At 45.2% G+C, this 26,592-nt stretch overlaps 2 protein-coding genes across 6 annotated transcripts in view; both read right to left on the bottom strand.

Annotated features, from left to right (window-relative positions):
• Window positions 1-376: 376 nt before the first annotated feature.
• LOC149870198 (uncharacterized) lies at window positions 377-4,763 on the bottom strand. Its single transcript, XM_090034697.1, has 2 exons — window positions 4,643-4,763; window positions 377-1,315 (listed from the first exon to the last, which is right to left on the bottom strand). Exons 1-2 carry the CDS (start codon window positions 4,708-4,710, stop codon window positions 961-963), a joined length of 423 nt encoding a protein of 140 aa, XP_089890823.1. The 5' UTR covers window positions 4,711-4,763; the 3' UTR covers window positions 377-960.
• Window positions 4,764-17,904: 13,141 nt separating this feature from the next.
• Window positions 17,905-26,592, bottom strand: part of KLHL5 (kelch like family member 5) — a 142,917-nt gene continuing 134,229 nt past the window's right edge. For all 5 annotated transcript variants that reach the window (XM_090035763.1, XM_090035765.1, XM_090035764.1 and 2 more), the window contains 2 exons: window positions 25,274-25,445; window positions 17,905-19,466 (listed from right to left, as the gene is read on the bottom strand). In XM_090035763.1, the coding sequence (XP_089891889.1) occupies window positions 19,410-19,466; window positions 25,274-25,445 (229 nt within the window). In that variant the 3' untranslated portion in view covers window positions 17,905-19,409. The remainder of the gene's footprint in view (window positions 19,467-25,273; window positions 25,446-26,592) is intronic.

Raw genomic sequence — 26,592 nt, 5'->3', positions numbered from 1 at the left:
TGAGGGGGCCACTCATCCTTCTTCCACTTTTGGGAGCTACCCTGTGTCAAACTTACATCAATACTTCTCTTGGCCCTTTTCCAATCATCATACAAAGAGACTCCTAGCTTATTTCCAACCTCAGACGGTAACAAAAAGAAAGCTGGTACAATTACTCCCATATAGCAAGTTCCCGTCCACCCCTGTGGTAGTATTGTATAGGCCCGTCGTCCGCAAATCCAATAGTATCCTCTTAAGGCCCTATTTTCTCTATTGGTGGCATTTGGAGGGGCCCAACCATAGGGCATCTCGGGAAACCCCAAGCCTCCTTCTGGACCCAAAGGACCAGCAACTGCGTGGCCTCCTTTCATGGAACATTCCCATAGCCCATCCTGGTTCTTGTCTGTACAATCTGTCCGATCATCACTTTGATTTGTGGCACTCCAATATTTATTAAACCACACAATTGTTCCATTGGGATGCTGCCACACTAGCCGATTATACCCTGGGCTATTAGGATAATAAAGCCGTTCTAATCTTGTAAGGTTCATCCACCTTACTTTTAAAGTCCATATGCAACGGCTGTGTCCCAACCTTTTTCCTGTACCATTATTACTGATGCAATACTCTCCTAACGCCACTTGGGAAAGTTCCCAACTGTGGTTCTCATCCCATTTTTGACTAGTACTTTTAACATCTGCCTTACTACTTACTAGCCATTTCGGGGCCAAAGGAAAAGCCCTCCAAGGCCACTGGCCTCTGGCCTCCCGAAGCCCCCCACAGGCCCAGCAGTTGGTAAGATTAAAAGTACCTGCAATTCTTTCCATCATATCAACATACAAATTTGTCCCTGGGGGAGCAATTTGGGAAAGCGAGGGTGTGAGCCAGCGGTTAAGGCTGCTCAATTCTGCTTCTTTCATTATGCAGATAACAACAAGGCACATTAAGATTCCCACCATATTTTCCCTTTTACTTTCTTGTCTAATTTTCTGAGCTTTGATTAAGCCGTCTCAGGCGCACTTGGAGATCACCAGTAGGTTCACAGCTCCACTTGCTGGCTTCTTGTTCCGAAGACGACTCAGCTTCCGGAGTGAGTTCGTCTTGGGAGTTGTTGTCCTCTGACGCTTGTGGATGTCGTTTCACACGGGTATGGTGTATCCAACGATCATGGCCAGTAATCTTTACAGCGGTGTGGGTTGTTAGAAGTACCTGGAAAGGGCCACTCCACCTCTCAGTCAAAGGCTCCTTTTTCCACCGCTGCACCAAGACCCAGTCTCCCGGGGAGAAGTCATGTACCGGTACATCTAAAGGCAGACGCTGAAAGGAGGCTGCATACCTGTGAAGAGAAAACAAGACAGACTGCAAGGCAATAACATATGTATGAAGTTCACTATTACCTAATTCAAAAGTTATATTCTCTCGCATCCCAGGCGGTAAGACTCGAGGCGGCTTGCCAAACATAATTTCATATGGGGTCAATTTGAGGCCCCGTCGGGGAGTGTTTCGAATACAAGTAAGAGCTAGCGGCAATGCTTGAGGCCACTTAAGGCGTGTTTCAATACAGATTTGGTGAGCAAAGTCTTTAAAGTTCTATTCATACGTTCCACTTGTCCTGAACTCTGTGGTCTCCATGGTGTGTGTAGTTTCCAAGTAACCTTGAGAGCTTGTGCGACTTCTTGAACCACTCTTCCCACAAAGTGTTGTCCTTGATCCGACTCGATGGACTCAGGCAGGGAATACCGGGGAATGATCTCCTGTAACAAATACTTCACTACTGCAGCTGCAGTGGCAGTCCTGGTGGGCCAAGCCTCGACCCAACCAGAGAGCTGGTCTACCATGACAAGTAAAAACCCATGATGTCCGGATCGTGGGAGCTCGGCAAAATCAATCTGCCATGCCTGTCCAGGGTACGCTGCCCAGGGTCTACCTCCCATTGGCACAGGGGGTTTCCTCCGAGGGTTTACTTTCTGGCATGTAATGCACCTGGTAGCAATGCGCTGAGCTTCTACATATAGCCCTGGGGCTACTGCTTGGCGGATCATTAGATCACCCATGGCCAAACCTCCCATATGGGTTCTTGCATGGAGCTGTTGCAGCACCTCCCGAAGCAATGGCCTGGGTATCATGACTTTCCCTCCTGGTACTATCCACCACCCCTGGGAGTTCTTTTCTTCACAAGCTTTCTGTGCAAATTTATCTTCTTCAGGGGAATACTGTGGGACTAAATCCTGAACGTATGGCCATATGGCATGGGACATAGCCTGCTTGGATACCTCTTCCGCTTCTCCCCCAATAAATGCAGCTTCCTTTGCTGCTGCATCAGCCTTTGCATTTCCAAGCTTATGCTTTTTCTCAGCAGCCTTCCCATGGGCCCGCACATGAATGACTGCTACCTCTTTAGGCTGGTGGAGTGCCTCTAGTAGTTTGATAATCTGGGGGCCATTAGCAATCTTATTCCCAGAGGCAGTAATGAAACCCCTTTCTTTCCACAATAGTCCGTGCGCATGGACTGTAGAAAAAGCATAGCGAGAGTCAGTGTATATATTAACTCGCTGGTCTGTCCCCAGCTGTAATGCTCGGGTGAGCGCAGTGAGTTCTGCGGCCTGTGCCGACCATGAGCTCGGCAATGACTCCCTCCATACTACCTTATCCAAGGTTACCACTGCACATCCTGTTCGTCTTTTTCCATCGATGACAGAGCTGGAGCCGTCCACAAAGTATTCAACATCTGGGTCTTCAATTGGGTCCTCAGCAAGATCAGGTCGCACCTGCGTGGTCTGATTCAGGACCTCAAGGCAGTCATGCGTCGGTTGCCCTGGCTCTGGCAGCAAGGTTGCAGGGTTTAAGGCTGTAGTATGTTTGAAAGTAAGTCCTGGATTAGAGAGCAAAAATATCTCATACCGTGATTGTCTGGAGGGGTTAAGAAATTTCCCTCCCTCAGTCCCTAGGATCTGGGGAACTCCATGAGGAGTGAGTATTTCCATATCCGCACCCATGACTATCTTCTGGGCTTCTTCAACAACCACTGCTGTGGCTGCCACAGCCCGAAGACAGGCTGGCCACCCGAGTGCAACTGGATCTAGAACCTTTGAATAATATCCCACGGGTCTCCAGGTCGGGCCCGATGGCTGTGTCAGCACCCCTGATGCAACCCCTCGATTCTCATGAACATACAGTCGATATGGCTTTTTACTGTTTGGGATGGCTAAGGCTGGGGGCTGGGTTAATGCTGCCTTCAGCAGATCAAAAGCATGCTGCATTTCTTTATTCCATTTCCATTTAGTGAGACTCTCCTTAGTCAGGGATTCATACAGTGGTCTAGCCTTCCCACCGTAATCTGGTATCCACAGTCGACAGAACCCAGTTAGCCCTAGGAATGCTCGCAGCTCCTTGGGTGACTTAGGTGGGGTTAGACCTTGAATCGCCTGTATGCGATCTGCACTCAGGGCTCTGACTCCTTTTGAGAGCTTATATCCCAAAAATGTGACTTCAGGCTGACATATTTGGGCTTTTTCTCTAGAGACTTTATATCCTTTTTTTCCCAGAGTGTTTAGGAGTGACCTGGTGGCTTCCTCGCAGAGCTGCAAGTTTGGGCTTGCAACTAGCAGGTCATCCACATACTGGAGGAGAGTCACTGCGGGGTGTGATCCCTTCCATTCCCCCAAGTCCTTCTGAAGGGCAAGTCCGAAAATATGGGGGGCTGCTATAAATCCTTGTGGAAGAACTGTCCACATGAGTTGGGCTTTATGGAAAGTATCTGGATCCTCCCATTCAAAAGCAAACAATTTTTGACTCTCTCGGTGAAGAGGAATAGAGAAGAAAGCATCTTTCAAATCTAGCACTGAAAATATTTCAGCTTCCCCCGGTACTTGTGTCAAAATCGTGTGAGGGTTCGGGACTACAGGATGGTCTGAAAGGACCTTCTTATTTACTGCCCGTAAGTCTTGGACCAGTCTGTATGAGACCCCATCTGCCTTTGGCACTCCAAGAATGGGGGTGTTATAGGGTGAAGACCCTTCCACTAGCCATCCGTACCTCTTGTATTTCTCTATTAACGGCTTGAGTCCAGCTCTGGCCGCTCGGCTGAGTGGGTACTGCTTTACCCGAACGGGCCCCTCCCCATCCTTGAGTACGATCCTTACCGGGGAGACGAACTTAGCTCGCGCAGGGGTTCCATCAGCCCATACCGAGGGGTCTACTCCGGTCATGTGATCTTCTGGACTTACTGCAGGGCGTCGGTCCTCCAGGAGAGCCATCTGATAGTTCGAGCTCTGCTTGACAGGTAGCTGGACCACCATCTGATCGTCTCTGAAAAAGATTTCAGCTTGCAATTTTGTGAGTAAGTCCCGCCCAAGGGGTGCAACCGGGCAACTTGGAGAATACACAAAGGAGTGCTCGAGCAAATGGTCTCCCACCTTGGTGAGGAGTGGTTTACAAACAGGGAGTCGAGTTTGCATTCCCTCAATCCCTTCTACAAGTACATGCTGTTCACTAGTTCCTGCACAGGGGGGTTTTTCTGGAATCATTGAAAATGTAGCCCCAGTATCCACCAAGGCTTCAAAGTTTTTGCCACCAACCCTAATAGTTACCATGGGATCTTCTCGGGCTCCAACCCGAAGGGTAGTGGTCTTAGATCCCTGTCCCCTTCATTCTGAATCCTTACCCTTGTCTTCTGCCCGCATGAGGTGACCTCTCGGTTCCCCCTCTCTCTTCTCCTTCAACTTCGGGCATTCCCTCTTCCAGTGTCCTTTCTCCTTGCAATAAGCACAAACATCTGCTCCCACTCTTTCTCCCTTCCTCTTCTGTATCCCAGCCTTTCCAGGGTTCCCTCCAGTTATAGCAGCTGCCAGTGCTGCCATCTGTCGCTGAGCCTTTTTATCCTCCTTGCGCTCCTGCACTTGCTCACGATTCCCATACACCTTATATGCAATTTCCACCAGCTCTGAAATCGGTTTCCCAGCACCTCCCTCAGTTTTCTGTAACTTCTTACGGATATCAGCAGCAGATTGACCAATAAACATAAGATTTACCATGCGCTGGTTATCTGGGGCTTCTGGATCCAGATCCGAAAACCTGCGAAACGCCTCATACAGCCTCCCAAGGAAAGCTGAGGGATCCTCCTCTCTTCCCTGTCTCGCCTCATACAATTTAGACAGATTGGTAATCCGAGGCACTGCCTTTCCCATTGCTTCCACTATAATTCCCAAATACCGTGCACTCAGCTCTCTGCCCTCTGCAGTATGATTGTCCCATCCCGGCTCTTCTACCGGGTAGGTATCACGCAGAGTACGACCAGCAGCACCCTCTGACTCAACTCTGGCTGCCGCAATACGCTCTGCTGTACCTAACACTAATCTCCTCTCCTCCGGGGTTAGGAGGGTCTGGAGCATCATCTGGACATCAGCCCAAGTGGGTCGATGAGTCTGCCCAATAGATCGAAACAAATCCCTCATCTTTTCAGGGTCTTCACGAAAAGAGGGGCTCTGATTTTTCCAGTTAAATAAATCTGAAGTGCTAAATGGGGTGTAGACAAAAGTTGCAGTGCCTCCTTCCCCAATAACCTCTCGCATCGGACAGTTCAACACCGGCTGTGACTCTACAGGCTTGCGCAAATAATAACCCTTATTTCCTGATTCAGATGAGGCACTTGGCTGAGGCTCACGCTCTAACTCATTAGGTATGCATTGGTACGTCGGTGGTGGTCTCTCTAAGGGAGGGGGCGGTGGTGCAGAAGGACTGGATGCCGAGGAGGCGTCTGACTCATCTTCGCTACCCGACAGGGCAACCGGAGCACGGGTCCGGTACTCAGCCAATTCAGAATTCCCCCCCTCATTAGACTCAGGAAGTACAGGCAGCCCCCCCCGAGCCTTTTTCTTAACAAGCATCACATGAGACTTCGCTAAGTAACTCTTAATCCAAGGTGGCTGATTTTGAACCACCCACAACCAACAATCAATATAAGGAAACTGATTCCAATACCCATTTTGCATAACAATTTCATGGATAGCTATCACTTCTTTTAGCACAAAGGATCCTTTCGGGGTCCAGTGGACCCCAAATGTTGGCCACTCGAGTTGACAAAACTTAGTTAAATCACCTTTTTTCATTTTTATTCCATAATCGGCCGGCCTTGCAAATTTATTAAAATGACGTAATAAGACTTTTAGAGGGGTATCAATATTGTTTTCTACACGAGAGCTACTCGTACCCATTTGCCCACAAAAATGCGCCCAATGCACACCAAATACCAAAAAGATCTCAACAACAGATGATTTACAATGAGAGCTAAGCCTAGAATTTCTCAGCAAACTTACACATCCTTTGTTTTAGATCCGTACACCAGATTGGGCAAAGGGAATTCGTATACTCACTCAGATACCCCAGAGATCTCGATCCAAATTCCAAAGTGTGTCTGCCTCTCCAGAAACTCAGAATTTACATAGGATACTTCCTTTAACTTCCCGGATATTTGGACTTAAACCTCAAATACCAGGGTGAGTCCAAAGTCGGCTCGGTGTGCACAAATCCCTGGTACCAGAGGTGCTCCGTCACTGAATTCCGGGGTAGTCCTCGAGAAGCCCCACGTTGGGCGCCAATTTTGATATAAAAATCGTGGTTCGTTTCTCGGGAGGTGGAAAAAGACCTTCACAGACACACTCTATTAGCAACACAAAAGGTATATATTTGCAAATAGGGTCAGAGAGAGAGACAAAAGATCAATCACTCTGCCCCCGATCACAATCATTAGCAGGCTTTTATCCCCCCTCTCCTGACCACGTGTGTAGAAGGAGGAATTTTTACAACTCATTTCCGGTTCATACAAACATATATGTAAACATGTCGCTTCATACGTCCCATGTGCATTATAATTAACCACTTAAGTATGCGGGGCGGGTAGGCTTAATATGCATTAGGCTATCACGCGTGCGTGGATGGAACCCAAGGTTACTCAAGGTTCAACCTGAAGGCAAAAATGGCATTTGCTCTTATCTTAGCCTTAGGAATGTGGGGTCATGAAAGAAAGTGTGATTTAGTGTAACAAAGAGATAGTAAATTTGCAGGACAGAGAGGGAGTGATACCTTAGTACAATGGGCTTTTGGTGGTTTTTCCCATCAATTTCCAACCCCCCCCTTCCCTCTCCCATTAAGGAGACAAGGAGGGGTAGCAGCTGTGTTTTTTTTTGTTTTTCCTAAATCTGCTATTGATAATGCATTTTTAATAATATTTCTAACAAGGGGACGAGGAACGTGGACGGGGCAGCCCGCTCCGCCTGGGAGAGGTCGCAGACCTGGGGTCCTGCCTCACGTTACATACCTGATCCAACTCACAGGTGAACCCCGCAATCTGTTTAGACTGTGATACCTGCAAAGTTACTACTGTGCCATAAAAGTGTCCATCCCACTACAAAAAGAGCCAGCCCGCTACGAAGTTAGTGCTTGAAAACGTGCAACGAGCTGGTTTCTATCCAGGTTTAACCAGAACACGTGGTAGGGCTCTTCATGACCAGAGCAAGGGCTGCGTGGGCCAAAACACTTGTCTCAGCGTGCAGCCGTGTTTGGCTAAGGACATAGGCAAAGTGCATGCCACAAAGCCATACCAGTGTGGCAAAAAATTGCAGTTCGTTTCTCTGGAGGCACACGAAAAGAATATCAGACACACACTTATTAGCAGCACAAAAGGTGTATTTGCAAATAGGGTCGGAGCAGAGCCAAAGGACTCAGATTACTCCGAACCCCTGAGGAAATTCTCAGCTGGTATTTTATCCTTCCCCTCCTGGGCACGTGTGCAGAAACAGGAACTCTTACAGCTCATTTCCATTTCATACAAACATGTATGTGGCTACGTCACTTCATCCATCGCATGTATATTATAATTAACTATTTAAGTATGCAGGGCGGATAGGCAAATATGCATCAGCTAATTGCGCATGCTCAGAAAGTTCTCTAGGTCACCAAGAGTTTAAATCCCCCCCCCTTTCAAGGACACAGTCAGTTGAATTCCAGCTTCTGTAATCTGCATGAGAAGGCCAGGGGGAGTGTGGGGGAGGGAGTGATTTAGCATAAGGAAAACTGTAGCAAAGCTAGCCAAGGAAAAAAGTCCTTGGCAGTGTTTTTGCTTATCAGGTACGAGATGCAAACTGTGCATTTCTAACAACACTCCATTTCTAACAATATTCTAACAATGCTCCATTTCTAACACCAGCTTTACTACTCATTCCATCCAGAAACAGCACACACCAACTGCAGATCCTTCCACAGCCAGAGGAAGGGTATATGTACCCAAAAGCTTGCAAAGATTTTTTCCAACTATTTTAGTTGGTCTAATAAAAGATACCAGATTTACCCAAAGAACCTTGACTGCCAAAAGCTCTTCTGATACCTCCAACGAGATTACTAGATAGGTATGGGAAGGGAAATGTGCAGCAGGACTGAGGAAGTGATGGTACTGCTTCATATGGCATGGTTAAGTGAATTAAAAGACGCTAGTGCTAGGGTACATATACAGTGCTTAGAGGCAGGTGTGAGTACCTTAATTCCAGTGGTTACCAGCTCACTATCAGGTGTAGCATCGCCTATTCTTTTCAAAATGGCCACATGGGGCTTTATCTAAAGTCTGTCCAATGAGCTTTAGTAACAGTGGCACCACTGCCACCCCTTGGGGTTTGGGTTTGGCACTTTGGCAGGCCTCAACCCTGACACTGGTCACATGGACTCTGCAAAGCATTTCGCCTTGCTATGGCAAGGAGCAGGGAAAAAAAATAGAGGCACAGATGGCCATCTATGGAGACTGAAAACAGGAGGTAACACACAGCCTTGAACTGGCAACCTTAAGGACTTTAGCACCTACCTCAGCCCCAGCAGCCACACACAAGACCAGAGATTAGGTAAGCCTACAGACCCACAACACCATCTGACCCTGGTCACTAACAGCCAAGCATAGCCCAGAAATTTCAGGAGGCAGGGGAAACAAAAAACTGGTTAAAAAGAAAAAAGATTAACACATCTTGGAACAGGGCCTTCTCTGCACAAAGAGGGGCCATGATCTGCCCCAAACTCCCTGCTTTCATTTGCCAGCCTCATGATGAGCCTCACAACTGCACCCGAGTGCTCAAGCCAGCTGTCTTCTTCCCTGCTGGAGCCTGACCTTTTGGGGTTGCGCAGAAAATGAAAAAAATCCTCAAAAAAAAAAGTTACTTAACCAGCTGCAAAGGCCTCTGCCCACGAAATTAGGACTCTAAATTCCCAAACGCTCTGCTTTTCTCTGCCAGCCTCATCCTGAGTCTCAGAAATACTTGCCAACCACCCAAGACAGCTGCCTTCTTACCTGCTAGTGCCTCAAGCTGCTCAGCTGCGCAGACACGAAGAAAAAAAATTAAAATTTTTTTAAAGTCACCAGACCTTCTGAATGGGGTCCTCTGTCCACCAAAATGGGGACTCTAGGAGTCCCAAACTATCTGCTTTTACCTGCCAGCCTCAGGTGAGCCTCAGACATGCTTCCCAAGTGCCTAAGCTCCTTGTTATCACCGTGTTTCTGGTCCCTCTGGTCTGCGCGAAAAGGAATAAAATCTGGAAAAAAACACAATTTGGCTGCACGGTATTAGGGAAGCCCAACTTCAATATTGGGGCTAGTCTTGCATGTTTGCAGGTCTGAGCCCTAGCACTGGTCATATGGGGTCAGCAGAGCTGAGGAATTCGTAGTTGTCAAAAAAAATAAGGGTAATGGACATATGTGGCATATTATAGCCGAAGGGAGATAAAATTTTAGTTTAATTTCCAATATCTGGGAAGATACACAGATAATTTTTTTATAAAAATAAGTTTAACAATTTAAGTGTAGATGGTGAAGGAAATGATGGCTTTTTTGTCACTGAAAGAAATTTTATCAGTTAAGCCACAAGCTGATCATGATCTTGCTGCTGATTCTTAAGATTGTAGATACAATCTCACTGAGTAATGGAGAGTCCCCTGGCCTTGATTTTCTTTCCCCAGATATCTTCAAGGAAGTTAGTGACTGGTGATGTCCAGTTTTACAAAATAAATAAATAATGATTTTAGAAGGCATTTATCCATAGTATTGGAATTAAGATATAATAGGTCACAATTTTCAAAAAAGTGTTAAGAAAGATCTTTCATTGTATTGTCGTATGTGCATTCCAGTCAAAATATTTGGGAGGCATTTAGTTATTTTGTCTTCAAACATGGATTCTGAAAATAAAATTCTGGGAGAAAAGTAGTCGTTTTCTAAGAAGGCTATTCTTGCATGGACCAAGTGCTGCACTACTTAGCATCTAAATATGTAAAAAGACAAAATCATTTATACATTGCCTTCATAGATCAAAAGGGAGCTTTTGACATTGTAGGCGGATTAGAATAATGGAAGAAACTGATAATAACATTAATGGATAAAGCTCTGTTGTAATTAATACTTACTATTCAAATACAACATCTATGTACCCACAATTTTGAATGATTCTATCCCCATTTTGCTTTATGCAGATGACACATTATTAATGTCATAATCACAAACAGGCTTCCAAAGGTTTTTAGATAGTTTGCAGCAATATTTTGTCTCAAATAGTTTGGAAATCAACACAGATAAATCCAAGGTATTTTTGGGGTGGGAAAGAAAGGAGGAAATTAGTTTGTTTGTTTTTAGAGGTGATTTTTTTTCTTTTAAATACCATGCAATCTATTTTATTAAGATCTGAGCTGGAATACACAATGAAAATGTAAGCACTAGAACAAAACAAGCCTTGGGTGGAGTTTTATCCTTTATAATAAGCCTAATAGAACGGCAGTACTGGCAGCACTAAAGGTTTATAGATCTAAAATAGAGTCTGTTTTATTGTATGGAGCAGAATTATGGGGTGCTGACCCCAAGTTTCTTAAAAAAAATAAAAGATCTCTGTTTTTACAGCAGCTCTTGTCTCTACTAAATTCTAGGATGGAATAGAGGAAAAGCAGGGAGAGGGGTCATGCACTCTTAAATAGACTAATATAAGCATGATAGCTTAATTAAGGATTCTAAAGTATTGGACGAAATACCTACCAGATACACCAAGAAGCACCTTTTAAAAAAGAACAACCCAACCCTGGTTTGGATGGTTAAATAACATTTATATTCTCTTCCAGACAAATAATGTGTCAGTAATTCTCAGAACATTTCCCAGACTATTTCCCCTATATGTAAAACAAGACAAATTTAAGAATGGAAGACGTCAGCCTGTAGACAGATATGCAGGCAGTGAGACATTCTAAGCTTTCTCCTTTTTTGGAATTCATAAAGCATTCCTACGGCCTAGAAACTTAGCTTTCTTCAGTACAAAACTACACACAACAAGAGGCCATTATTATGCTGTGATTCACTCTAATGAGATCTGCAGTTCTCATGGGTAGGTGGTGTTGGATTCTGTATTCGGACAGAATATGTTCTTGTGGGAAGAATGACATGACCTAAATCACTATTTATAGTCTTGTTTGTTCTTCAAAGAAATAAGAGGAAAATGGGAGAATCATTAATGAAAAATTTTAAATAATGAGCTAATGAAGAAAAAGCAATTTGGCTTCTCTAATAACTCAGAGTCTGTTCTATATCCCCTAGGTACATTTGCGCTTCTTGCACAAAGAATAAGGGCCAAAACCAAATAGAATACCTCTGTTTTATAGTCACCTAGAACAAAATGAAGCGCTGGACAATAAGGTCATTCTTCTGTCATTATATACTATGTTTTATTTCAGTTTTGTGTAAACTGGCAGAATGGAGGATTTTATGGCATGTTTTTAGCAACTGTTATAAATTATAAACCAAATAAATGTTACTATATCACTTTTATTGTTCATGTTATTTGCATTGTTTTATCAAAAGCTATAAACAAACTCCTCCTCATCCTCGAAGAGTGAAATCCTGATCCATATGAAGTCAGTGGGAATGCTTAAGCCTTCTGGGGTCTCTAGCTCTAAAAAAAATAGTTTGATTGTAAAAAGTCTCATATTTTACAGTTATATATTAAAATTTGTGGTATAAACTATAAAATAATAAGTCATCACTTTTCATAGTTATATATGGTATATTTAATCTGCATAGCTTGATGAGATGTTTTAAAAATGCAGGCTACGCAGGGCATAGATAAGCTGCTAAAATACTGTAGATTTCTTCTAGGCTCCACAGAACAGCAGGAGGGAGGACATAGTGGAATCTAAGGGAGTTTACACATGTACTCTGGGGTGGGGAGGAGGGTGCTTTAATTAGAGTAGCTCCAAGAACTGGTTTAATTAAAGCGCCTAGTGCATCACAACTATCAGTGTTCCTGGGCTGAAAGATGGTGGATGGGCCACTTTAACAAAAGCTCATCATTAAAGTGCCCCCACTGCCATTTTTCAGCGTGGGGACGCTGATTGATTCATGTGATGCTGGAGTTTGCTGGCGTGCAGTAGACAGGTGCAGACAAAAATCATTTAACAGTAAAGGGACAAACTACTTTAAGATCACTGTATAAGCGATGGCAGATGTGAAGAATATATTATAAATATTTGATAGAAATCTAACAGGATGAACTTTAAAAACAGTAAAAACACCTGAAATAACTCTTTGAATTTACCAATGATAGTACTGAAGATTGCAGGGAGCACAGTGGTTACAGCATCCTGCTGCAGCTTTGGAGGTACGAGTTCAAGCTCTGCTCAGAATGTATCTGTAACAGAGGCTTGGGCAGAACCCCTGTTACTGGGGAAACCTGGGGCATGGGTGATTAAGAAAACTAAGACACAGCAGTGGGGAGGATTGGCACACCAAGCGAGGATTAGGGTAATCATGGCACCACCACACATAAAAGGTGGGGCTAGAAATCAAGTGGTTGCCCTTAGGGTGCTGGAGTGAAGGACAGCAGTTGCTATGGAGCCCACGGAGCAAGAAGGATCCCACAGGCAAGGCTAGCAAGTTGGACGTTGGACCAGTGAGACGAGGGATATTTACCTTGGGGGCGGTGGCCAGTGGTCAGCTGGCAGGATCCCAGGGAGGTTGAGAACGCTGTTATATCTCAGCTTCATGTTCTTGGGAAACCTTGGCAGAGGATGCAGCCTGTCTGACTCACAAAGAACTAACCTATTTAATGACATAGCTAACCTATTTAAGGACTTCTTTGCCCCCATTTTCCTGAGCAGGGACCAGCCCAGCCCCCCCCACTGGGCATCCCTCAGGCCCCAAGGGAGGTGCACCCAGGCTAAGGGTCAGTGAGGATCTAGTCAGGGAACTTCTGGAGGGACTGGACGTATTTAAATCAGCTGGTCTGGATGATCTCCACCCCAGAGTGCTGAGGGAATTAGCTGAGGTCATTGTGGGACCCCTGGCACAGCTTTATGAGCACTTGTGGTGCTCTGGTGTGGTGCCAGAGGACTGGAAGAGGCCCAATGTGGTTCCCATCTTCAAAAAGGGGAGGAAGGAGGACCCAGGAAACTATAGGCCAGTTAGTCTTATCTCGATCCTGGGTAAGCTTTTTGAGAGAATTATCTTGGCACATGTCCACGAAGGGCCAGCAGGGGAGGTTATGCTTAGGGGCAACCAACACAGGTTCATTAGAGGCAGGTCCTGTCAGACCAACCTGGTGGCCTTCTACAACCAGGTCACCAAATCCTTAGATGCAGGGGTAGCAGTGGACGTAGTCTTTCTGGACTTTAGGAAGGCCTTCGACACTGTCTCTCAACCCATTCTCATTAAAAAACTGGGGGACTGTGGTGTTGACACATACACAGTTAAATGGGTCACCAACTGGCTGGGGGACCGCACCCAGAGAGCGGTGGTGGATGGGTCATTTTCATCCTGGAGGGATGTGGGCAGTGGGGTCCCCCAGGGTTTGGTTCTCGGGCCTGCACTGTTCAACATCTTAATCAGTGACTTGGACGAGGGGATAAAAAGCACCCTGTTTAAATTTGCTTATGACACTAAGATGCGGGGGATGTGGGCACACTAGAAGGGAGGAATAGGCTGCAATCAGACCTGGACAGGTTACAGGGGTGGGTGGATGAAAACAGGATGGGTTTCAACACCGACAAGTGCAAGGTGAGGCACCTGGGGAGGAACAACTGGCACCATACCTACAGGCTGGGGAACTCCCTTCTCATCAGTACAGAGGCAGAAAAGGATCTTGGAGTCATCATTGATGCCAAGATGAACATGGGCCGGCAGTGTGGGGATGCAGTCAGGAAGGCCAACCATACCTTGTCAAGCATCCACAGAGGCATCTCAAGCAGGTCCAAGGAGGTGATCCTCCCCCTCTATGTGACACTGGTCAGGCCACAGCTAGAGTACTGCGTTGAGTTCTGGGCGCCGCACTTCAGGAGGGATGTGGACAACATGGAGAGGGTCCAGAGGAGGCCACTTGCATGATCAGGGGGCAGCAGGGCAGGCCCTACGAGGAGAGGCTAAGGGACCTGAACCTGTTCAGCCTCCACAAGAGAAGGCTGAGGGGGGATCTGGTGGTTGTTTACAAATTGGTCAGGGGGAACCAGCAGGAATTGGGGGAGTCCCTGTTCCCCTGAGCACTACTAGGAGTGACCAGGAATAATGGTCACAAGCTGGCAGAGGGTAGATTCAGGCTAGATATTAGGAGGCACTACTTCACGGTCGGGGCGGCTAGGATCTGGAACGAACTTCCAAGAGAAGTGGTGCTGGTTCCTACCCTGGGGGTCTTTAAGAGGAGGCTGGATGAACACCTCGCCGGGGTCATTTGACCCCAGTACTCTTTCCTGCCATGGCAGGGGTCGGACTTGATGATCTGCTCAGGTCCCTTCCGACCCTACCAACTATGAAAGTATAATGCCACCTATAACCAGTATTGATCAATTCGTATTATCCAGCATATGAACTATTGTTTACCCCTAAACAAACCTAGTGTTCTCCCTTACAAAAACCCCTACCCAAGCTCAAGCCTCTGTCCTGGTGCTTGGATCCAAAGCTGCATCAGTTCCACTCCTTTTGTGCCTGGAATCTCTCCACTGATCGTGCTGAGGACTCTGCTTGTCTGCCAGATCCAGCAACACTTGGGAACCGTGACTGGTTCAAGCTTTGCTGGGTGGTGAGATCCCAACTCTCGATCTCTCTCTCACTCCAGGAACCTGACTTTTGTTCTCTTACTCTAACAGCTTTCTAAACCTGACTTTTGCTAATCAAACTCAAGGTAGACTTCCCCAAAACCCTAATTGAACCTATGTAATATTGTAACTGTTTAGTTGTCTCTCTCTTGCATTGCTATTATTACTGGTATCATCATAACTTCATATATCTGGCAATAAATAACTTTTATGGTCAAGCTGGTTGCTATACTTTTTCTATGACCTTCATCTACTCTTTCTTCCCCTCAACCTCCCCAGTTGCTCAGCAGCAACACTTCTTTTACCTATGCCAAAGATTGCTGTAATGCCCAAAACCACAGTCCACTGATCAAGGGGAACAGTTACTACTACTGTCCTACTAGGACAGTTAGGGCAAAAGATTGGGATGTGCTGAGCTTGAGACACATAAGGGGATCAGCTTATACAGGTTGATTGACTCAGTTTGGCTTAGATGTGCCTTAATAAACTGAATACTGGCTTATGAGGGTGTCAACTGGACACCCAGCTGGATTCAGAGGTATTCTGTTTACCTGTGTGCTTGTGTCTGACTGCACTGTTGTTACCTTAATGAACAACATATATATATTTTAATATATATCTTAACTTCAAAAAAGCCTGCGATCTGGTATCCCATGATCACTTCTTGGCGAAACTAGCCAATTGTGGCCTTGGGTCCACCATGATCTGCTGGCTGGGAAATTGGCTCTGTGGTCGGACCCAGAGGGTAGTAATTAATGGAAGTCATTCATCATGGTGTCCTGTGACCAGTGGGGTCCCCCAAGGCTCTGTCCTTGGACCCAAATTGTTCAATATTTTCATTAACGATGTGGACACTGGAGTCAGGAGCGGACTGGCCAAGTTCGCCGATGACACCAAACTTTGGGGCAAAGCATCCATGCCAGAAGACAGGCGGGTGATCCAGGCTGACCTGGACAGGCTCAGCAAATAGGCAGACGAGAACCTGATGGTGTTTAACACTGAAAAATGCAAGGTTCTCCACCTTGGGGAAAAAAAACCTGCAGCATCCTTATAGGCTCAGCAGTGCTATGCTGGCTAGCACTACAGAAGAAAGAGACTTGGGGTCATTATTGACCACAAGATGAACATGAGCCTGCAATGTGATGCTGCGGCTAGTAAAGTGACCAAAACGCTGGTTTGCATCCATAGATGCTTCTCAAGCAAATCCCGGGACGTCATTCTCCCCTTGTACTTGGCCTTAGTGAGGCCGCAGCTGGAGTACTGCATCCACAATTCAAAAAGGATTGTGGGCTCCACAATTCAAAAAGGATGTGGAGAAGCTTGAGAGAGTCAGAGAAGAGCCACACGCATGATCAGAGGTCAAGACCTTACGATGACAGGCTGAGAGCCCTGGGGCTCTTTAGCCTGGAAAAGCGCAGGCTCAGGGGTGATCTGATGGCCACCTACAACTTTATCAGGGGTGACCACAAGGATCTGGGGGAACGTTTGTTCACCAGAGTGCCCCAGGGGATGATGAGGTCGAATGGTCATAAACCACTACAAGACTGTTTCAGGCTGGACATAAGGAAGAATTTCTTTGCAGTCCGAGCCCCCAAGGTCTGGAACAGCCTGCCATCGGAGGTGGTTCAAGCACCTACATTGAACACCTTCAAGAGCAAACTGGATGCTTACCTTGCTGGGATCCTATGACCCCAGCTGACTTCCTGCCCTTTGGGCGGGGGGCTGGACTCGATGATCTTCCGAGGTCCCTTCCAACCTTAATGTCTATGAAATCTATGAAACAGATTCCTGGCATACGAGGGTTTCAGCCTGTCCATGCTGATCAACCCGACTGGGTCAGGTGTGTCACATTAATCTCTGTGTGTGCGTATTTGACTGATTTGGTGTCTGGAGGAACCCAGCCCCACTGAAACTGAGTCCTGCAAGGTAGCTCCATTGCGGGTGAGGACTTGCAGAAGGGAGAGATACAGTTCCATATAGAAACACAAGTAACACAAGCAGCACATTGACAGAATTACAGAGACCCCCAGAAACGTACCCCTAATAAATGAGCACACCCCAAAGTGACAGACAAATCTAGTAAGAATGCAGCCCTCAGAGACTGAGCTCCAGGAAACAACTGGCTCTCAAACGAGGCAGAGGAGAGACAGCTGTGATCGAGAAGGGAGCTACAGGGAATCTCACTCAGGGCACAGGAGCTGATGAGTGGCTGGCAAGACCCTGGGAAGGCTGGGGAATCAGACCCCAGAGGAGGATCTCCAGGGACAACTGGATCTCAGTGACAGCAGCAGAGAGGCAGCCGCAACCAGGAGCAGGGAGGCTGCAATCAACTAAGTGGTGATACAGCTGCTTCCATGTTAATGAGGCAATTAGCACAGTCAGCTACATTGTATCCACTTCAGTAAAGATAGGCACTTGATAAAACTTGCACTGGGGTGGTCTGGTGTTTCTCCCCTCGGGGATTAACATCTAAATCTTTTTACCATCTTCTTAATCATGGCAGTCGAGTCCTGGGGAAAAGAGGGGATGTACAGCTGATCCACTCCTACAGTGTCAAAGGCAGTCCCCAGCTGACAAAACTATAGTCATTTGGATGGGGAGGAAGAAGGAGCCAGATACGATACTAGCCACATCATTCCCTTGTTTGCTCTTGGCTACAATATGCCTGAAACATAGTAGTTCAGCTTGGAAGTACCTTTGGCTTGACTGCAGAGTGCACAAAAACAATGGACCGGGCAGAAAAAGTGGAATGAAAAAACTCTCAGTATTCAATTTATACTAAACAATGATTCCCAGTAGTCACTGAAAGATAAATTAATGAATCACACAATATAGATTTCATCACAAAGTTTTACTGTTCCATAATTTCTTTTAAAACAATAAATACTTAATTGAAAGCATTAACATTCACATTTGTATTTAAAAATTACAAATTTACAAAGACTTTGGGTATCAGACACATTAAACTTACTTTCAAAGACATTCAGTGAGTCACATCTTCATATTTTCCATTACAAAGAAACACAATATACTATTTGAAAACATAAGAAACAAGGCACAGAAAAGCAAATACAAAAAAAGACTTTCAGAGAACATTTGGAGCACCCAAACAATTCTAATCAAATGTAACACTCAATCCCAAAAGGCAAATTCTAAAGTATTTCAAAGAAAATTAAAAATATAGATATTAAGTAATGTACTAATTGGTTCTGATCTTGTGAGGCACTGTTAGCGTCATACAAGATGCTGAACATCCTCTACTGGAGGGCACTTAGTGCCTTGCAGGACTGAGGCCCATTCTTTGTTGAAGTAACTTTACAGGGAGAAAAAAAACCCCAAAACACCACCACCACAAGTGTTTCCATACACTTTATAAAACTCTGTTTCAAATTAGTGCAAATTCCCATTTCAAAACATTTAAAGAAAAACATGTCTTCTTTAATCTTAATACAATGGAATGCTCAGGAGTTTCCAAAGTGCTCTTATTAAATGTCTACAGGGTCCCTTTTAATCACAATTCAGAAATCTTTAGTTAACATTATTTTTAAAGAAAAATCCACAACAAGGAATTGTAATCAAGTAAATAAGATTAAATGGAATTAAGTGGAGAGAAATTTATGACACTGCATGTTACATAAACTCTTTAAAAATCCAGAGAGTGCACTGAATACTGCAAAGCTCCCGCAGAAAATATTTAAATAGCAGGTTTTAGCATAATAAAACAATATTTAAAATAAGGCTTTGGTTAAATAAAAAAGGTTGCTGACCCTTAGTTATGGTGAAAAAGTGCAATATAGTCACTAAATGTATACCTTCATTTCCAAGGCAAATATTATGCCTGCCATTTAAAACTGGTTTGCATTGGTTTGTATGTCTGCATTGTAAAAATAGCATTTTAGACACCTTCATTACAGGCAAATTAAGTATCTAGTGCCTAATCCTGCAAACTGTTTCATCTGGAGTAGGCTCATTAAAATCAAGAGACTACTTTGTGAATAGAAGACGCTGCTCTGCATGTGTACAGGTTCAGATCCTTAATCTGTAACACTCAATTATTTTAGACTCAGTTTCTCAGTATTTTCTAATAAAGTACCTGCTGACAGCCAGCTGGCTGCAGCTGATAATCTTTCAAATAAAGTTCTTGCACACACAGGGAAACAGTAATTATTTTTTTTAAAAGTGCTTAATATTGGTCCATTACAACAATGCTTATATGGGATCGTTTAAGACCAAACAGTTGACTCTGTAGAAGGTAGTAGGTACACTGTACCTCATGTGCACTGATAATTTTTAATTCACTAGTACTGAGTCTATGGAGAACAGTATCTTCCTATAGAAAATAATTAGAGTTTTACAGTTACAACACATGCTCCAGCTCTTCCTAGGCACAGTGGTGCAACCTATAAAAAAAACACAAATAATTCAGTATGTTTATCAGTAATAACTAACTTGTTTTCAGCAAATTGACAGTTTTAAGCAAATGACAAGTCCAGAGACAGGAAAATAAAAGGTGGCTGTACCAACAGAAATTCAGCTGAGACTGCTGAAGTAGGCCAGTAGCCCTGAGTTTACAAAACATTACTCAGCCACCTCCACCCAGACACTGAGGATGTCACCAGGCCTTCAGCCACTCAAAGATGCTTTTAACAGGCATTGTCCTGTTGCTCAAGTGACAGTTGAACAGCATTTTCCATTGATCAAGGATCCCTGTGTAAGACTTAATAAGCCATAGCTACAAAAGGTAAAGTAGGGTTAATGAGTTTCAGCAAGGAAATCATTATACAATTGATCTCTAAGTAGGGTAACCACATTTCCTGTTTTTGCTAGGATAGTCCTGTTTTAAACACCTCTCCTGGGGCATCCAGTCAGTTTCTTCAAATAAACATTTTTGTGTTTTTTGAAGTTCATTTGAAAAAAACCCACCAAGATGCCTGAGACAGATGTCTCATAACATTTTCTTCTACTACTTCCCATCTCCCACTCACCAGCACACACTGCTCTGAACTCACTCCTCTTCCCCAGACTGGAGCTCAGAAACAGCCAAGTGTACTGGAAAGGAGGATGGAGGGGGACATTACTCATTGCCAGGGCTTGTCTTTTGGTAGTCTGCTGGGCTGCAAAGGTCTATTAAGTGTTATGCTGGCTCTGTCACATGGGTGAAGATCTACAGGGAGTTATGTATTCAGTGATGGGAAGCCAGGTACAACACTACAACTTGTTGCTGGCTGACACGTAGTAAGAGATAAGAACTGTAGTTGGGAGGCATCCATGCTGTATATGGTCCTTGCAGTTTGAAAATGGCACTGTCTCCCTCCCCAAAAGAAGTTGCCTGGTTGACCCAGAAGTTAGGTCAACCAAACAGAAACTTCTGAGCACCCACATTATACTGTAGCAGGTATCCACACTGCACTGAGGAAAGCAAGGCTAGAGAGGAAACAAGAACCACCCTGTCCTCCCATTTCCAGTGATACAGTTCAAACTCAGTCCCAAGTAAATACTAAAATTTACAACACAAGCATAGCTTGCTTACTGGTTAGTTCAGGGGTGAGTAATTATTTTAGGCAGAGGGCCGCTTACTAAGTTTTGGGGAGCTGTCAAGGGCTGCATGGGTAGCCCCTGCCCCCAGTCGCCATATTGGGATTAGAAGTCCTGCCCCCAACCCCTGACCTTTGCCACCAGAAGTCCCTCCCCTTGCCCTGGACATAGTCCATTTGGGAGGAAGGGTACTGCAATCTTGAAATGCGAAAAAAACCCAAATCATATACAAAAACATAAAACATCTACTATAACTTATTTTAATTTTATTTAAAAATATTTTTGCATTGTTTTATGTGTTTACGAAGTGAAGCTAGAGGTGACTGCATAACAACTCAAAAACCAGTCCTACTGTATGTTGTGCAGGGGTGGTAAGGTGGTGTATGTGGTGGGGTGTGGTTGCAGAGTGGAGTGTGTGTGATGGGATGTGGGTATGATGGGTGGGGTGGGATGGGAGAGAAAGAGAGAGATGGGGCTGGGATGCCAGCTCAATTGTGTGTGGCACTTGTGGACTGCATGTGAGCTTTATGTGATGCAGCCAGGCAGTCCCTGCACCCAGGCTCTGCACTCCTGTCACCCCAGCCTGGGTCCCTGCTGGTCCCAGGGCACCTGCACAGGCTCTGTGCTTACCCACCGCTGCCATTTCCCTGATCTCCCTCCTGCACACTTGCCTGCCACTTCTCGTGGCCCGTCATTCCCTATTGCTACGGCTGCAGCCCTTGCCATTTCCTGCCACCATGGCCACAGCCCCCCTGCTTCCGCCACTTCCCTCTGCCCCCCCAGCTGCTGCTTCCTCCCCTTTCAGGCTCCAGCCCGGCCCCAAAAGCACCATGGGGCTCCTGTCTGCTGGGTGGCTCACAGCAGTTTCAAGGTTGAGTGGTCACAAGCCACAGAGGCTTCCAGTTGGAGGATGGGGGTGGGGTAGGGTGGTGCTGGGCCGGCCTTGCTGCTCAGCTGCTGGGTCCTGCCACAAGCTCCCCCTGGGTCCTACTGCCGCTGACTGCCTGTCATCTTTGACAGGCGGCCGGGGCAGATAAAAGTTAATTTTCTAAAATTTTTAGGGGCCCTGCAGGCCAGATAGAATGCCCTGGTAGGCTGGATCCAACCCACAGGCTGTATTTTGCCTACTCCTGGGTTAGTTGCTGTTGTGATGCACCTAATCCCATTTCATTCCAATTTTATCTTTTTCTAGTGTAGACCTTGTTTATACCCATAGATTTATATGTTGTTATTAGAACTATCAGGTGCTGGATATGCCAAAAAATACCCAAAATGCATTAGAGGGAACTTGGTCCTTCTATGAGGCTGAGATAGAGAGCTGTGGCTGACCCCTGATCCAAGAATACTTAAGAGCCCTCAGATGATTGCTATAGAATGGAAAATACCTTTCTGCATTACATCAGAAAGATTTCCAGCATGTCTTCTAATCTTTTAAGGTCTTGAAAGATATGGAAGTAATCAAAATGTCTGATGGAGTTATGATAAGGATGGGAAAGATGATCTGGCCCTCATTCTTCCATAAAGTCATCTTGGTCATTCGGAGGTTTCTGGTCAGATTTGTAGGATATTTTTAGAGAAAGTTTGAAATTCCCTAGCCACAACTTTAGAACAGAGCAATTTTGCATTGGGTTTCAATGCAGCCAGATAAGGAGAAGATGGGAAAGGCTCTGAGTGTCACTGCAACCAACAGACCAAGGCTTGTGCCTGATAAGGTACCAACATACTGGGCCACAATTCTGGGATCCCAGAAAAGCAACATCTCCTTGGAACATGTCTACAGCAAGAGAGACTTCTTTTAAAGACATGATCAGGTCATTTGGGCAAAGGGGAGAACCTCCCAAAATAATATTTTTACTGTCATGAAAAGATGAGGAGACTAATGAATAACATTTCTCCAATGAATTGCCAGATCCCTGAGGTGTGGAAAGATGGAGAGCTTCAAGTGTGAAATGAGATGAAAGCACTGTGACTCCAGATAAATTTATTTTTGGTCCCTTAGGCCCTAGTAATAACGATACACTCAACATAGTAGAAAATAGAGAAATATCCTATAACAGTAGCCTTGGTTTCAGAGTAACCATAAAGTCAACAAATGATGAAAACCAGGTGTAGTGAACAATTACGATCTCAGAAACGGGGATCTGTGCTGATGAAATCTAGGTAAGTAGCACTAAGGATGCCATAACTAGGAAAATTGGGTCTTGACACTGAAGGCACAGGAGGCAGTAGTAATGCTAAGAATTATGATTTCTAGGGCTGTGTGAAATTTTGCCAGGAGTTTGGTTTTGAAGCTGTTTTGAGCATGAAACAGCAAAATGAAACAAAAGCCTTTGAAACAAAACAAGGGCACTCAAAACATTTCAAAACTTTTGAAATATTTTGAGTTTAGAAGCTGGGCTTACTTGGCTTCAGCATCAGTTCCAGCTGGCTGCGACAGCCTCCTATCATCCAACGTGCAGATCGGGGGGCCCACGTGCACCCCTGGGAGGGCTAAGGGGCTGTGCTGGACTCCTCCCAGGGGTGTGGGCCCCCGACCTGCATACCAGATGAGAGGAGGCTCCTGCTGCTCCCTGGGACCAGCACTGGACCACAGCACTGGCCACACCGGCCTGGGTCCTGTATGACAGCCAGGAGCTGCCTGAGAGCACACAGCCCTACGCTGTGATAAGCTGGGCCATAGCAGTGCGCTGTGGCAGAGGCTGCGCGGATACCTGGTGGCTGGTGCCAAAACATACTGCCCCCTGCTGTGCAGGAGGACTGAGCCACAAGGTCAAGAACGTGGCTGCTGTTGCTGGTAAGCTGTGAGGGGGCTGGAGCTGGGTGTGGGGCATGCGCTGGAGCTGAGTGGGGAACGTGGGGTGGGCTGGAACCAGGTGTAGGCTGAGCGGGGGCCGTAGCCAAGCGGGGAGGTGAGCGGGGGGCACTGGTCCCTAGTGGGAGAAGCAGCCTGAGCCTCCTCTCATCTAGGGTGCAGATCCAGGGGCTTGCACCTCCAGGAGGGCTGCTGGGCTATGCTGGACTACTCCTGGGGGTGTGAGCCCCTGGATCTGTGCCAGATGAGAGGAGGCTTAGGCTGCTGCGGCAGCAGCAACAGCAGTCTTGTCTGGTGCTGTGCACAGCCCGCATCCAAGCACTGGTCCCAGGTGGGAGAAGCAGCCTGAGTCTCTTCTCATCTGGGGCACAGATCCAGGGGCTCACACCCCTGGGAGGGCTGCCAGGCTGTGCTGGACTTCTCCATGGAGTCCCATATCAGTGCTTCAGATGACAGGAGCCTGCTGCTGCTGGTAAGTCTCAGGACTTTTAGTTTGAACAGTTTGTGGTGCAGTTTCCCAGAAACCTCTGCACCGATCTTTTTTAAACTTGGCAGGCTTCATGCCTTCAGAAGGGGCTACCATCCCCACAATTTTCATTCAAATCAGGCACAAAATGACATGGTTTTAGGCATTTTCATGATTTCCCATTATGGCCCATGGTGAAATGTTGAAACTTGCTGAAACAGCGAAACTGTTTCGACGAAATGAAACACTGTCCCTTCAAAATGGTGAAGTGGATGTTGAAACAAAATTATGGTGTTTCGCACAGCCCTAATTGATTTCACTAGCCTTTAAAGACTCACTGCCACAATGCAATTTCAATATAGTCTGTTTATATGAACACCTATATTGACTCTCTGCTTTCTTCTTAGCTGGTACTGGGGAGCACAAACCAGTGTTGATCTTCAAAGGGAGATTCTTCCTTTCTTTTTTTTCTTGTTTTTTAATCTTTCTTGCCTTAGACAGCAAGCATCACCAACTGAACCAAGGATGGTTGATGAGACAGTTCTGATCGTTTGCTAACACTACGTGGTTTCATAGTCAAATGATTTCCTACTTCCCATCTCCTATAGTCTGAACCAGCTTTGAAGCAGAAAGAGACTACAGCTGAAGGATACAGCTCACTGTCAGACATGCTCTGCATGGACTTTTCCATTAAAATTGAAATGGGCATCTCAAGCTCTCTTGTGTGCGCTTAGAAAAAAGAATTATAGAAAGTCTCTCTCTCAGGGGATATGAGCACCCCTAAACAAAGTAAACGCACAGAATGTACATCCTTAAGAAGCACAGTAACTGCACATGCATGGAACATTTTAAGACCATAAGCTAACATTTTAAGGCCTCAAGACTCGAGCTAGATCTCAGTACTACAACTTATGACTACGTCAAAACTAAATATTCTTTTGTGTATTACTTGGGCTTTTCTTTTCTAAAAAGCCAATGGGCTTCAGTAAAGTTTATTAAAACCTAGGAAGCCACACTAACTGGTAGTATGTAAAAAAAAATATGTAAGCTACAAGGTAAGCAAGAAGATACTGAGATTCTGACTTCCTACCACAGGCACTAAAAAGGGACTGAATGGTGGTTTAGGACTGTTTTGTCTTTTTTTATATCCTTGCTATAATCTGCAAGGGTTTACTGGCCCAACAGATACTGTTGCCAGCATTCATAAGGACAAGTGTTTAAGATCAATCTTCATCACTGGCTTTGCTCTTTCTTCTCGATCCACCCACCTGTCTTCTGATTGATGCACGACAGTGCTTCTTCGGGAATGGATCTTGTAGTTTTTCTGTACCAAGAGGATCTATTACAGTTATAATTAAATGAATAATATAACAAAATTATATTAGCAACTGTACCTGTGTCCACTCATTGGTTTGGGGATCATAGGACTCCACTGTATTAAGATAGGTTTGTCCATCATATCCTCCCACAGCATACAACTTGTCACCAAGAAGACACACTCCCACTGCATCTCTGCTAATGCTCATAGAAGCCACAGCAGTCCACACGTCTGTTTTTGGATCATACCTGAAAGAAATTTTTGTAAAGTTTTAATAGTGTTGCTAAAAAAATCATGAGGAAAGTAATGAGAAATGATGTTCTCAAGGAACTAAATGATATAATAGTTAAGGAAGCAATCTGTCTTTGAGTGACTGACTTAAAGTACTTTCCTGAAAAACAGCATTTGGTTAATCATCTCAGTGATGTAAAGAATATCAGGTATATTCAGGAGCTTTACAGTATCTGCATGACCATATATTGTGTACAGAGCCCACACTCTGTGCTGTAACTAGGATGGGGTGACTGGGACAGCCCCCCCAAGCCGCAAGTGGGGGGAGAGGCATGTGGAAAGAAATGACTACCACTGTAGTTGCATGTTCACACCAGCAGCACAGTAGTAACCGGAAGTCCCTTCTGCCCTGTGTGTGGCAGCTGCTCTGGGTGTCCAACTACATTGCTACGCATTCTGCCCATACTTCCTGGAATCCATATTTGACTGAAATAATTCAAACTTTCATATTTCCATAGATTGATGCAGAGTTAAATGCACTTATTTAATGGGCAGGAAAAGATATGTATTAATTCTGGAAGTGGGAACAAAAACTTACCTAATGCGATCAAAGTGGGCCTTATCTTGTCTTGTATAGAAAGAGAACAAGACTATCAACACTGTAAATGACACATAACTTCATTTAACAATATGTTTAAATATTTTTTATGAATTATTTGGATTATGATGTTATAGGGTTTCTATTGTGCAGCAAATATGAAATGCAAATGCAGCAAAACAATCAAGATACCACAAACAGAGACAATAAAGTTTTTTTTTCAGGAGTTAGGTTTGTTATTTCATGTGCATAGCAAGCATTCAGGGGTGTTTTACTAGTTCACCTATTCACTACAGAAGTGGTTCTCAACCTTTTCAGACTCAAGGCACCCCTTTATAACTTTTGTGAATTGAGTGGCATCCCATATCAAAATCTAATTGATTATAGGGCTTACACCTCCTTGCAGAGGGTGTTGGCTGTGGGAAAAAAGGAGCAGTCAAGCAGGAAAAGCCTAAGCTTGTCCTTATCTACCTGTTTCCTCACTTCTCTGTGGCACCCTTCACAGGATTTCAGAGAACCCCAGGTAGCCCTGGCATCCTGGTTGGGAATCACTGCATTAGAGCCAC

The sequence above is a fragment of the Crocodylus siamensis genome, chromosome 2, assembly GCF_052110815.1.
Source record: "Crocodylus siamensis isolate JL-2025a chromosome 2, ASM5211081v1, whole genome shotgun sequence".
Taxonomy (NCBI): Eukaryota; Metazoa; Chordata; order Crocodylia; family Crocodylidae; genus Crocodylus; species Crocodylus siamensis.
Note: the sequence above shows the minus strand (reverse complement) of the source record. Positions and strands in the feature narration are given on the sequence as shown.

What these genes read in the sequence shown, in the direction of transcription:
- LOC149870198 (XM_090034697.1), bottom strand. Translation starts at nt 4,710, where the DNA reads ATGCCCGAAGTTGAAGGAGAAGAGAGAGGGGGAACCGAGAGGTCACCT. An exon ending in CATGCGGGCAGAAGACAAGG is followed by an intron (nt 1,316 to 4,642) that starts GTAAGGATTCAG and finishes TTCTCTTCACAG; the next exon opens with GTATGCAGCCTCCTTTCAGC.